This window comes from Spermophilus citellus (genome assembly GCF_964194105.1).
Source record: "Spermophilus citellus genome assembly, chromosome: 8".
NCBI classification, from domain to species: Eukaryota; Metazoa; Chordata; class Mammalia; order Rodentia; family Sciuridae; genus Spermophilus; species Spermophilus citellus.
In genome coordinates, this window is record NC_138189.1 from 148,672,205 (window position 1) to 148,686,322 (window position 14,118).

The window sequence follows — 14,118 nt, forward strand, 5'->3', positions numbered from 1 at the left end:
CATCCCCAGCTCTTTGTATTTTTTGAGACAGTGTAAATTCTAGTTTGGCTTGGGGCAGTGCTGATAGTTGATTTGAAGAAGTCAAGACTGCCTTCTAGGTAGTGATTGAAAATCAAGGAGGTCGATCCAAAACAGTACAAGGGATCTGGGGAATATACCTCAGGAGTAGAGTGCTTGTCTAGCATGTGTGAGGACCTGGGTTCCATCCCCAGCACTACCAAAAAAATAATAATCAAAACAGTATTTGGGCCCCAAGGACCTTGAAGAAGATCTAAACAAGGGGCTGGGATTGTGGCTCAGTGGTAGAGCACTTGCCTAGCATATGCGAGGCCCTGGGTTCAATCCTGAGCACCACATTAAAAATAGATAGATAAAAATAATTATATTGTTTCCAACTACAACTTAAAGGGAAAAAAAAAAGATCTAAACAAAGGTGACCTGTTCTCTTTGCATGGTTCGAAAAAAGGAAGGTCTCAAGCTAGATATCTCAAGTTGCTAATTCCCCCCAAGTCTAGTAGACTATTTCCAGATCTACTTTTTATTGGAGGAGGATATCCTCCTCTAGAATGCTGAGGTAGAAAGGCAGATTCCATCATTAAAAATGATAGAAACTTTACTGTCATAGGAGAGTTGTACCAACCCCTTCCTGCAACTACATGCACACTTAAAAATAATGTACATAAGTGACACATTTTGACATACTCACATGGCTTATGCTGGGTACATGGATGAATTGCAAAATGGCATAATGGGTTTACATATGTGGATGTAAATGGGGCATTCATTACAGTGACATCGGGAATAGCTCAAGTTAAGTGTGCAGTTTAACTACAAAGATGAGAACTCATTACACTCACTTTGCCTTCCCACTTTATAAAAAAAACCCCATCAAATACTAGTTATTTCTCTGTAAGATATGAGTAACAAGGATTTTTTTTAAATGGCAGTGTTTTAAAATGGCATAAGAATTTTTATTAATACTGATTTCATGTAACATTGAAATTAAAAATACATGTCTATTTAAGTGAATCGTAGACTGGGGACTGATTTAGTAAAACTATTTTATTTTTTAAAATTTTCTATTTATTTATTTTTTAGAGGGAGAGAGAATTTTTTAATATTTTATTTTTTAGTTATCAGCAGACACAACATCTTTGTTTGTATGTGGTGCTGAGGATCGAACCCGGGCCGCACGCATGCCAGGCGAGCGTGCTACCACTTGAGCCACATCCCCAGCCCGTAAAACTATTTTAATTCTTCATGAAATCATTTTAAATTTCAGATTTAGTAAAATAGAAAAAATCAGCAATTGAAATTTAAAGCAAATTTAAATAAATACATTCTTACAGAATTCTATATCATTTATTACCAAATTCTGTAAAATACATACATTTTGATTAGAGATACCAAACAGAATGTTCCCTAAAGATATAAAATTGAAGTATATTGCCAGGGGTTCGAGGCAGAAGTGCCTGCCTCATGTGTGTGGGGCCTTAGTTTGTTTGATCAGCAACACAAAAAAAAAAAAAAATTGAAATATTTCTCCTGTTGGGGGTTCACTTTACTTTTTTTTTTTTTAAGTTGTCAATGGACCTATATTTTTATTTATTTGTATGTGGTGCTGAGACTCTGAGTGCCTCACATGCTAGGCAAGGGCTCTACCACCAAGCCACAACCCCAGCTCTCACTCTACTTTTGTGTAGTACCATTTAAAAATTATTTTTAAGTATGATTTAACCATTATTCCTGGACAGGTACAGTGATGTACACCTGTAATCCCAGGACCTGTAGAAACTGAGGCAGGAGAGTTGTAAATTTAAGGCCAGCCTTGGTGAGGTAGTGAGAGCCTGCCTTGGAATGAAACATAAAAAGGACTGGGGATGTAGCTTAGTGAGTGTTATGGTGCCCAGTACTGTAGGAAAAAATATTTGTGTCGTAGAAATCCTGTTATTTTTAAACTGCTTTGAAGCCTAAAAATGATGTTTACTTATAGAATTAACTATATGTAACACATTATTTTAGTATCTTAAGAAAAATTTAGATATATAGGTAATCTAATTTTTTTTTCTTATTTACCTATAGCAAGAATAGATGAAGTTCAGGATTCCCAAGGAAATATTGATCAAGTTGCTGTTGTGGCTACCAATGTTCTGTTTTTTGTGATTTTATTTATATTTGCCCTTTTTGAAACGTAAGTTTTATTCTGTCTTCATCTAAATCAGATTATTTATTAATTTGTATTTCTTAATGCAGTGTTAATTAAACATACTGATATTATAAAATATCTAATGTAGGGCATATTTTTCTTATGATGTAAAAAGTATATATTAATTTTATATCATGATTTAATTAACTTTAAGCTGTATAGCTCCATATTTATGTATGCAGCGTTCAGTGTGGCAACTTTAGATGTATTTAATCCTTGATTATGAAAAAAGAAAAATTAGTATAAAATCTCCTGTAGGCTTCATTGACTTTAATTATCATATGGCCCTTTCATTTTAAAAATACTTTTCTATTAGACTATAAAGATAGTACATTCTTGCTGGGCGCCGTGGCACATGCCTGTAATCCTAGCGGCTCTGGAGGCTGAGACAGGAGGATTACAAGTCCAGCCTCAGCAGTTTTTAGCATTGTAGCATATATCAGAATTTCTTAACTTTTTAAAGCTGAATAATATTCCATTGTAGGTATTGTTACATTTTATTTATCTATTCATCTGCTGACACTTTGATTGTTTTACTTTTTGTATTACAAATAATGTTGCTATGAACATTGACGTATGAATATTTGTTTGACTCTTGGCTGTCAGTTCTTTAGGGTATAGTAGAGATTGAACTCAGGGGCGTGCTGTACCACTGAGCTACATCCCCACTCCACACACACTGTTTTTCTTTTTTGGAGATAGTGTTTTGCTAAATTGCTAGTCTGGCCTCAAATGTATGATCCTCTGGCCTCAGCTTCTTGAGTTGCTGGTCTTACAGGCCAGTGCCATCACACCAGGCTTTCATGCTTAATTTTTTGGGAAACTACCAATCTGTTTTCTTTATCAACTCACATGATTTTAAAGCTTAAAATACACTTGTTCTTTTTAAAAACATTTTAAATATAAATGCCATTTTGTAGTCAGTCAACAGGAGGAGGGGAAATGTGGGAAAAGAAGCTTGGCAAGGAAGGAGACAATCATATAAAGGAAGAGAGAAATTCAGAGGTAGGGAGAAATCTATATACTTTTAAAGGTAGGGATAAAAGAGACTGAGGAAGAGAAAAATAATCCAAAGGATTCTAATACTTATTAGCAACGTTTCACTGGAAATAAAACAATTTATTTTTTTTTTTAGCAGTATAGTGTATTTTATAAAGATAATTAAGATAATAGGCATTATTTTATAAACAAATAAGAACAGTTCTGGACAGCTTGCAGCATATACAAATGACAACTTTAAAAATTTACTTTTGCAGAGGTTCTTTAAGGAGGAACACTGGTCACCATATAGAAAGAACACCCCCAAGGGAGACCAGTCACTGGCAGGCCCGCCCTCCCAGACTCAAAGCTTCACTGAGAAGAGAGATCTGTTTAAACCAAAGAGTAATCATGATGATTTAGTTATGTTCGAATGATAGGAGTTATGATTGGTTTGGTTTAATTCCTTTTCCTGTTTTTTAGACTTTTTGCAGTACAGCTACAGCTATATTACTTACATAATTAAAGTGAATATTAATAAATAGGGAAGCTTAGGTATGTACAACAAAATATGCTTAAGATGTGTTTATTCAATCTTGCTTATAACATAGGTAGGCCATTGTCATTGTTAAAAGGGATGCAAATACTTGAATGTGAAGGTATCATTAAAACTTATACTTCATTTTAACAATTACTGTGATTTAAATAAAATAACAATGGTTTATTTTTTATTTTTCTTAGAATCCTTGCTCCATTGACAATGGACATGTATGCTTGGACTCAAGAACAAGCTGTATTGTATAATGGAATAATACTTGCTGCTCTTGGAGTTGAGGCAGTTGTTATTTTCATGGGGGTTAAATTACTTTCCAAAAAGTAAGTTTTGTCTGGTTTTGTTTCAAATCTAGTTTTTAAAAATCAAAACATGAAACATGGCTGGGGTTGTGTCTCAACGGTAGAGCGCTCACCTGGCATGTGCGAGGCCCTGGGTTCGATCCACAGCACCACATAAAAATAAATAAATAAAGATATTGTGTCCAACTAAAAAAAAGAAAAAACATGAAACACAGCTAGCTAATAACAATGTCAGTAAATATGCTATAAAATAATTTAAAGTTTTTCTCTCATTTATGTATTAGTTTTAGTTTTGGAAAATTTCAAACAGATTTAAATTAGATTGTTAAGCATGGTATTTCTGTATTCTGGCTTTTTTTTAATACTGTTTTTATATTTTTTATACTTTATTTGCTGAGGATCGAACCCAGGGCCTCGAACGTGCTAGGCAAGCGCTCTATCACTGATCCATAACCACAGCCCCTCTGGCCTATCTTTGGTGAAGCAAAATATTTTACCAAGCAAATAATTGTCTACTAATGTAGCTTTTGTGTGTTATGAAATAGTTTAAAAAGTATTTCTAAAAGTTTTATGTGTTTCATAAGACATTGTCCTGCCATATGTAATATGTTATATAACAGAAAAGATTTGGTGGTTAAATTTGGTTAAGATTAATGAACTAATTGATTTTAGAACATTTAAGTCTTTAGTATGTAAAGTATGTAAAGTATGTAAAGATCATATAATATGGCAAATACAGTTTGTAGCATTTCTCAAAACTACTGTTTTTAAAAGAATTTCTTTATGAAAGTGTAACTGTAAGGAGAACACTTTGGAGGAAGTTCAGTCACCAACTCTAATGCAGGATGTTAACTGACCAAATCAGTTCTAATGCTTGTTAAAATCAATCAACAGATATTGAATTGGTATGTAGGGTCAGACTGCAATGGAGGGTGCTATGGAGACAGAAATCTTGCTGCAAAAATAGAGCAGTGCTGTATATATGAAATGTCCAGTTCTGTACCTTCAGAGAACTTGTGTTGGGGGCAGTAAACATGATGTGAAGGCAAGTCTTGGTGAGCACTGTGAAGAGTCTGGGAGTGGTCCAGGAAGCATGACCGAGGAAGTCAAATTCAGAAAGACTTCAGGGGCTGTGGTTGTGGCTCGGTGCTAGAGCACTTGTCTAGCATGTGTGAGGCACTAGGTTTGATTCTAGGCACCACATAAAAATAAACAAAATAAAGGTATTGTGTCCATTAAAAAAAAAATAAGACTTTAGTGAAGTTGGAGATCAGCCATATACTCAGTCTTCTCTCTTTTCTGCAAAGACTGAGTTTTTGGGTTTTTAAAAAACAAGCAAAAAGGCCAGTTTGACCAAAGTAGAACTAGAGAAATGCCAAATGGTACAGAAGGTTTGAAAGCTGAGGAGCGTACTGGTCCTCTGAGGGTGATAGGATACCTTTGGTTTTCAATTTTTTTTAATGTTGTTAGTTTTGTTTGCTTTTGAAAGCTTCTGGTTTTGTTTATATATTTTACTCTTAATATGCAAAACTTCCATATACATAGGTCTAGAGAGCGTTATGTTCTGCACCTCTAGTGTCCATTATCTAGCTCCAAGAATTACATACACTGGGACAGTCCTGTGTCATCTTTGTCTCCACCTACTACTCCACACTTTCTTTCCCCTGCATCTGGATTATTTTGAACCTGAAACCAGACATCATTTCATACTTTCCATAAATATTTCATTAACTGAAAGTTTAACATTGACACCATCATCACATCTAAAAAGTGAACAGTGATTTCTGAAAATTGTCATATATCTAGACAGAGTTTGTGTTTTCTTGACTATCTCACATGAATTTAGTTTGTTCCTCACTTTGCTTTCTTGATTCAATCTCTTTCCTTGTCTGGTTTCTTCCCTCCCTTTGTCTTTCTCTTCTTCCCCCCTTACAAATTGAGGCCAGGATGTTTATGTTGTAGTTTCTGCTTTTTGGATCTTGCTAGTGTTTAAAATATCTCTTTGTTTACTATATTTTGGAAACTGATCTGTACTTAGATCTAGAAGTTTAAAGAGATTTGGGTTCCATTTTTTTGGCAAGAAAATAAGTGGTGATATTCTTACCTGAGAAAAAATATAACGTGTCTTTTTTCTCTCCTTATGATGTAAGTCACGATCGATCATTCCCTGAATCCATCCAAGGGTCTTTGTTAAGTGCTGACAGTTTGCCCTCCAGATCTGAGGCTCCCCATCCATAGACTTAACCAAACTCAGATAAAAATATTTGGGGAAAAAATTGCATCTGCACTGAACCTGGAGTTTTTTTCTCAACATCAGTTCCTAAATAATATAGTATAAAAGTATATACATTTATATTTTGAGGTATTATGAGTAATACAGAGATGACTTAAAATACAGAGGAGGATGTTTGTAGATTATTACCCTTTACTGTGCCATTTTACATGAGGTACTTGAGTGTCCTTGGATTTTGGTAACCTCAAGGGGCTCTTGAAACCAACCCCTTGCAGATACTGGGGGACAACTGTATTTTAATTCCATAAAACATTTATTTACTAGAATACATTCTACTAAAAAAACCTTCCCTTCACCAACCCTTTGATTATCGTGAGGTACAGTACAGTTTGCATCAGAAAGGATACATGTGTGATTTTTTCCTTTAATTAACTGTTATTTAAAATGATGAGATGGTTCTGTGGCATCCTCAAAAAGTGACCAGAGAGTGTTCCATCTTAGGATAGTATGAATTTATACATTATAACACTTTCTTGTATTTCAGTTAATTCCCATTATTATTATTTTTTCTTTTTGGTGTTCATATTGCTAAGTTGTTGGCCAACTTCTTCAAATTGGCTGAGTACTATTTTCATGACCTCATAGTCACTAATAGCTTCTTTGCTTTCTGGTAGGAAAAGATATTCTAGTTTCAACTTCTGGATTTCCTGTCCCAGACCTGAAATTGGCTATTTTTTTTTTTTAATAGAAGTCTTGGTTGCTTTTAGTGGGAAATTATGTATTGCATTTACAAGTATCACAAAAGTATCAAAATTTTATAGTTTTTTAATTATATAAGTAATGGAACTTTTGTTACAATGTTTCATTTTAAAATTACAGAATTTCTGTTCTTTGACAGGATTGGTGAGCGAGCTATTCTACTGGGAGGACTCATCGTTGTGTGGGTTGGCTTCTTTATCTTGTTACCTTGGGGAAGTCAGTTCCCCAAAATACAGTGGGAAGGTACATGATTCTATAACATTATCTCCTGGTGTTTAGCTAAAATTAGCAAGTCCTACACTATACTAATTTTGTTTTCACAGATTTACATAATAATTCAATCCCCAATACCACATTTGGGGAAATTATGATTGGTTTTTGGAAGTCTGCAAGAGAATATCATAATGAACGGCCAGTTGGTTGCCCAGTTGAGCAAGCCTGGTGCCTCTACACCCCAGTGATCCACCTGGCCCAGTTCTTCACATCAGCTGTGCTGGTTGGAATAGGCTATCCAGCCTGTAATGTTATGTCTTATACATTATATTCAAAAATTCTAGGACCAGAGCCTCAGGTAAGCAGGCTTCCCTGACATTGCAATTATAAGACATACTTTGTAGCACATTGGGGGATTTTTACCACATTTATTAGCATTTTAAGTTTTTAAAAGCAAACAACCTTTGTCAAGTATTTATAAGGTTTATTTACTGAAACTTCACAAACAGTATGCTAATGTGATTAGGATGCCAGTGATTATGAGCTCAAAATCATTTTCACTGAAAAAAAAATTTGAAGCATAAATTTCTGAAATTCTTAAATTAGGCAACATTAAGGGAACCATAATTGGTAGCCACGTTTGGATCTAGGCTTAATTTCTTCTGACTCCAGAAGCCATTACTAAGAGATGAAACACACAAATATCTTAAAAGTTTACAAAGGCTATGTATATTTTTAGATTATTATATTATTTTGTGGTGCTTGGGATCAAACCTACAGGCTAGACAAGCACTATATCACTGAACTGCATATACCTTCAGCCTTAAACTAACTTTTTCTGGGGGGGGTACTGAGGATTGAATTCAAGGGCACTCAACCATTGAGCCACACCCCCAGCCCTATTTTGTACTTTATTTAGAGATAGGGTCTCACTGAGTTGCTTAGTGCCTCACTTTTGCTGAGGCTGGCTTTGAACTTGCCATCCTCCAGCCTCAGCCTCCTGAGCTTCTGGGATTATAGGCATGTGCCATCGTGCACAGTTCCAAAATTAACTTTTTTTTTTTTTTTAAGTTTATATATTTTTTAAAAATATTTATTTATTTAGTTTTCGGCGGACACAACATCTTTGTTTGTATGTGGTGCTGAGGATCGAACCCGGGGCCGCACGCATGCTAGGCGAGCGCGCTACCGCTTGAGCCACATCCCCAGCCCCAAAATTAACTTTTAAGTAAGAATTTTATGGACCAAAGTTATAGCTCAGTGGTAGAACACTTACCTAGCATACATAAGGCCTTGGGTTTGGTACCCGGAGCTGCAAAAATGATAAACAAGAATTTTAATTCTCTAATTCATTATATGAAATTGGAAAAAAATACAGAAGCAAAAAGAAAACTATCAGAGAGACAATTACTACTAAGATTTTGATGAAGTTATGCTTCTGTGCTTATGTGTGTTCAACACAAAAATGTCATCAAAAATATATAACATGTTGTGAATACCCTTCTATGCCATTTGATTTTCTTTTAGTGAATTTTTTTTTTTTTGTACCAGGGATTGAACTCAGAGGCACTTGACCGTTGAGCCACATCCCTAGCCCTATTTTGTATTTTATTTAGAGACAGGCTCTTACTAGTTGCTTAGTGCCTCGCTGTTGCTGAGATTGGCTTTTAACTTGAGATTCTCCTGCCCCAGCCTCCCAAGCCACTGGATTACAGATGTGCACCACTAAGGCAGCTAGTGAATTATTTTAATGGAAACATTGTACTCCATTTATTCTTTCTTCCTTACCGGGATTGAACCCAGAGGCTTTCTACCTTTTTATTTTATTTTGAGACAGGGCCATGGTAAGTTGCTGAGGCTGACCTCAAATTTGGGATCTTTCTATCTGAGCCTCCAGAGTAGCTGCAATTACAGGTGTGCACCACCACATTCAGCTGTGCTATCATTTAGACTATTTTCAGATTTTGCTTCTAACTCTTATTCTATTTTTTTGGTAGTTCTGGAGATTGAACTTGAGGCCTCAAACATGCTAAGTATGTGCTCTACTGTTGAGCAAAAACTCCAGCCCTGACCACAAAATAAAAATATTATCTACCTCCTTTTAAAATTAAGATGATAGCTTTACTCAAATAGGGTTCTTTATTGGAATCAGCAAGGAGAAAAATCTATAGATAAAATATTTTGGTAGATTGTTTTTTTTTTTCTTTTTTGGCGGGGGGTATATTTTCCGTGCTGTCTATTGAACCCAGGGCCTCAAGTATGTGTGCTAGGTTCTCTACCAATAATAAAGTACACCTCCAGTCCTGGGTTTGTTTTTAACCTGAATACTATATTTTCAGTTTTTCAAAATTAAGAATAAAGGCATAAGCTGGATGCTGTGGCATATGCTTATAATTCCAGCTATTGCAGAGGCTGAGAAAGGAGGTTCACTTGAGCCCAACATAGACCCTATCTCAAAAAAAAAAAAAAAAAAAAAAGCTGGGTGTAGAGGCACATACCTGTAATCCCAGCAACTGGGGAGGCTAAGGCAGGAGGATCACAAGTTTGTGGCCAGCCTCAGCAACTCAGTGAGGCACCAAACAATTTAGCAAGACCCTGTCTCACAATAAAAATTAAAAGCGCTGGGGATGTGGCTCAGTGGTTAAGCACCCCTGAGTTCAGTCCTTAGTACCAAAAGAGAGAAAAAAAATATTAATTACAAAAGCAATATATGATTGTTATAATAAAATTCAAATTATTTAAAAATGTAAACAGGAGAAAAAGAAGACTCCCCTTATATTCACTGCACCAGATGCTATTAACTTCATTTGTACCCTCAATATATTTTTCTTTGCCTATTCAAACAGCTATTCAATGCCTTTTTAAAAAGGCAAAACAGATTATAGTACATATATATGTAGTTTTTCTACAAATAATTATTATTTTTTTTACTTTAGGCACTATCATGGAAAGAAGTAATTACATTAATATGTTATTCTTTTTTTTTTTTAACCTGTCCGAGATTTTATTAGCGGGACCATAGTGGCCAGTCGCAGAAGAGAAGGGGGGGGGGAGAGAGGGAGAGGGAGAGAGAGAGGGAGGGAGGGAGGGAGGAGAGGGAGAGGCTGAGAGGGAGAAGAGTAAGGAGGAGAGAATAAAGAGGGGGGAGCGGGGGAGAGGGGGAGAGTAATCTTTCTTATGAAAAGTAATCTTATGAAAGATTTTACCCTGTATAAGACCTTATACTTTAACTGATCAACATTCCAGTTATTAAATGTATCATAATTTATTTAGTTGATTTACTATGGACACTCAGGTTGTTTTCAGTCTGGGGTTATCAAGCATCAGCTGCACTAAATATTCTTGGGTAGATTGTGTGGGTTAGGGTTTGGGATAAGTAGTTGTAGGAGTGGTATTATGATGTAAAGTGGTGCAGATGGGTGGCCCAAACACAACTTCACATCTCTTGGACAAGTTCTCCGAGTTTCTGAGTTTTAGCCTGTAAAGCAGGAACAACACTTACTGACAAAAGTTGTAAAAATGTGAAAAAAAAAAAAAAAAAAAAAAAATATATATATATATATATATATATATATATATATATATATATATCCCTAACTCAGCATCTGGCATGCAGCAAATACAAAATAAATATTATTTTTAAATGGCATATGAATAAATTATCTTGTTTCCAGGGCTTCACCTGATATTAAGTTTGTTCCTTTAGGGCTGAGGATGTAGGTCAGTGGTAGAGTGCTTGCCTATCATATGTGAGGACCTGGGTTCAATCCCCAGTATAAAAAAAAAATGTTTTTTTAAACTGACTATAATATGAACAAAGTTCATTATTCAAGATTTGTTTTGTTTTAAAATTACTAACCCTGAATATTTTTCTGCTTGTCCCCTGCTCACTCTCCACAGGGAGTGTATATGGGCTGGCTGACAGCTTCTGGAAGTGGAGCCCGGATTCTTGGGCCTGTGTTCATCAGTCACGTGTATACTTACTTGGGGCCACGATGGGCGTTCAGCCTTGTGTGTGTAATCATCCTGCTCACCATCACACTCCTCGGAGCGGTTTACAAGAGACTCATTGCCTTTTCTGTAAGATGTGGGAGGATTCAGGAGTAAGGTAACTAAGACTATGGTGGAACATACTTGATTTGTGTGGCATTTCCTAGTCAAAAGCTATGCCCCACAATTGCTACGATCCAGTCACCATATACAGGCTGTGGATACATTGCACATTTTGAAAAACAAGAACATATGTAAATAACAGAGGGGATTCTACATGCGATTGTGAATAGTAGGACACATAAAACATTCTGGGTCATAATTTCCTATATTTTTCTTATTATGCCCTTTTGGGATTTCATGAACTAAACAGTGAGTGGCAGTGGTCTATAGGTGTGAAAACTACACTCTTAGTACAGACTACAAAAGTCTCATTAAAATAATGAGAGAATATGCAGTGGAACCAGGACAAGTTCTGTACCAATTAGCTGTATCATAGAAATTATAGAATTTTTTTTGCCTAAAGAGGTATTTTAATTCAAAGACAACTACTTTTTATTTATAAAAACACATTTTCTGTTCATACATTTCCTTGCAAAGTAAAAATCATGACCCTTAAATTCTCCATTTAGCATGCCTGCCATCCTTCCTATCTTGTATAAATCTTTATTGTAATACTGCATCTCTGTCTTATTTTAGTTCAATATTTCACTAAATCCTAAATTGATACGTGAGCAAGAAAAATGCTAATATTTGAAAAATGAAGAGGTCAAAATGGATATCTTGGCCTTTAGTGGAGTTACACTATTTAATCTTGGAAGTGCTAATAATTCACTTTGTATCCATGTATTCAATAGTACGTGATTTCTTAAAATTATTGCTATATCCCAACTCCTTTAAGCTTTAGAGAAAAATTCACTGTGATTAAATATTGCCCATCTAAATTATAAGAGGGAACACAACAGTCCCTTGTCTGCAGAGCTGTTAAAGAGCTATAGAATTTTAGTTGGATTTTAAATTTGGATGGGAACTAACAGCCCTGTCAATTCAGGTTAATAAGCATTTGAGCAGAATGGCTTTCATCAGACAGTTTATTGGTACATAGGATGCTGGTAAGTTACTAGTACAGAACTGTGCACGTGGTAATAACAAAACTGCAAAAATAGTGGTAAATATCCTTCCAAAAGTTTCCTATTTTACGTTATAAGCATTTCCAAATCTTAAGAATAAATACATAATCTGCACTTTACAGTAAGAAATAAATACTCCTCCACCCAATTTCATCAGCTCTAATGGAAGGCTTAATGTTCTCGAACTCACTGTACAGTTATGTTTTAGAGGTTTTTCACTCTTCTCCACCTCCCTAGCAGGACTCTGCTTACAGGTCATCAGCAAGCTTCTGGCAATTTGGTGAAATCCTGGAATCACCTTTACCTTTCATTCTGAAGCTTCTCAGTTTTTGTCTCACTTTTAATCATAAAGAGCAAACTCCACCCTTGGTTTGGGTAGTGTGTGCACGATGGATAATAACAATAATGATAATTGATGAAAATAATAACGAATATTTATGGAATTCTTTCTATATTCCTGGTAATGTGTAATTTATCACAACTATTCTTTAGGGTGAAGATACTATTATTCCCATTTTAGAGATGGAAGATTGAAGGCATAGAGAAGTTACTTGTCTAGGTCTTTCGTCTAGTTCTTAACCACTATATTTTTCATAAGGGAAAATAACCATGAAGTTGGATTATTAATAGATTACTAATTGTGAGGTAAATTAAGTTACCTGTACCAGTGACTTTTGTTAGCAGAAATATTTGGCAAACAATTAACACCTCTCCCCCAGAATTTTATCATAAAACATATAGCATGTTTTTAACAAGAATATGACAAATTCCCAGCTTCTAAAGTTATTCTTTGATTACAATTCAGATAAACTATAACCTTGCAAAACTGACTGCCACCTTCTTTTTTATTGACAGTGCTTTCTTGGTCTAACATCAAAGATAGGGCAATAATGGGTTTTGGGAAAGAACAGGGAGGTAGTTTGAGAAATAATTAAATAACTTAGTTTAACTCTTCCATTGGACAAAATGAGTATAAATTAAAGATGATGTAAAGTCCTTAAATTATGAAAAACTAGGAGTGGTTTACATTGCCAGGCATGGTGGCATATGCATTTTATAATCTCAGCAACTTGGGAGGCCGAGGCAGGAGGATTGAAAGTTTCAGGCCAACCTGGGCAATTTGGCAAGATCCTGTCTCAAAACAAAAAGTGCTAAGAATGTGGCTCAGTGGCAGAGCACCCTGGGTTCAATGCCCAGTAGCAGGAAAAACCAAAAGAACATATTTAGAAAAAGATATTTTTGAAGACCTAAGCATATTTTGAGTGGATTTATAACTTCATAAAATATTCTATTTTGCTAAGCTTGTCTTGTATTTTCTTACATAAGGTGAAATATAGTTTATAACTTTTTTATCTGGACAAGGATAAACTATTTGCATCTGTTCAAGAATTAATTTATTTTGAGAAGAAATTCTGTGTACTCTTGTAGATTCATGTGTAATTTTGTCTGTTGTATTGTGAATGTTCACTTTCTAATAAACAAATTATTGTATATATGTACCTTAGCCTTAAAATTTTAACCATACTTTCAGTACATATTTAAGAGGACACTCACTATATGACAATTACTAAGTAATTGTTGAATATGGAACAGGAAAAATATACAGAGCCCCTCCTCACAGGAGGCAGGAATCTCGGGCCTGAGTTTCATGTTACATGGGCGAGTATGACTGAGGAAAGTGCGGTGTGAGGAAACAGGAGTGTAGGGAGCTCTGAGAGTAACAGGGAACCAGGACCAGGAAAGTTGGGAGCATG

General features: G+C 35.4%; 1 protein-coding gene across 5 annotated transcripts in view; it reads left to right on the forward strand.

The window, feature by feature from the left end:
- Positions 1 to 13,857, forward strand: part of MFSD8 (major facilitator superfamily domain containing 8) — a 93,328-nt gene extending 79,471 nt beyond the window's left edge. For all 5 annotated transcript variants that reach the window (XM_081303683.1, XM_081303686.1, XM_081303685.1 and 2 more), the window contains 5 exons: positions 2,083 to 2,191; positions 3,926 to 4,060; positions 7,171 to 7,274; positions 7,355 to 7,602; positions 11,145 to 13,857. In XM_081303683.1, the coding sequence (XP_081159809.1) occupies positions 2,083 to 2,191; positions 3,926 to 4,060; positions 7,171 to 7,274; positions 7,355 to 7,602; positions 11,145 to 11,351 (803 nt within the window). In that variant the 3' untranslated portion in view covers positions 11,352 to 13,857. The remainder of the gene's footprint in view (positions 1 to 2,082; positions 2,192 to 3,925; positions 4,061 to 7,170; positions 7,275 to 7,354; positions 7,603 to 11,144) is intronic.
- The last annotated feature ends 261 nt before the right edge of the window (positions 13,858 to 14,118 follow it).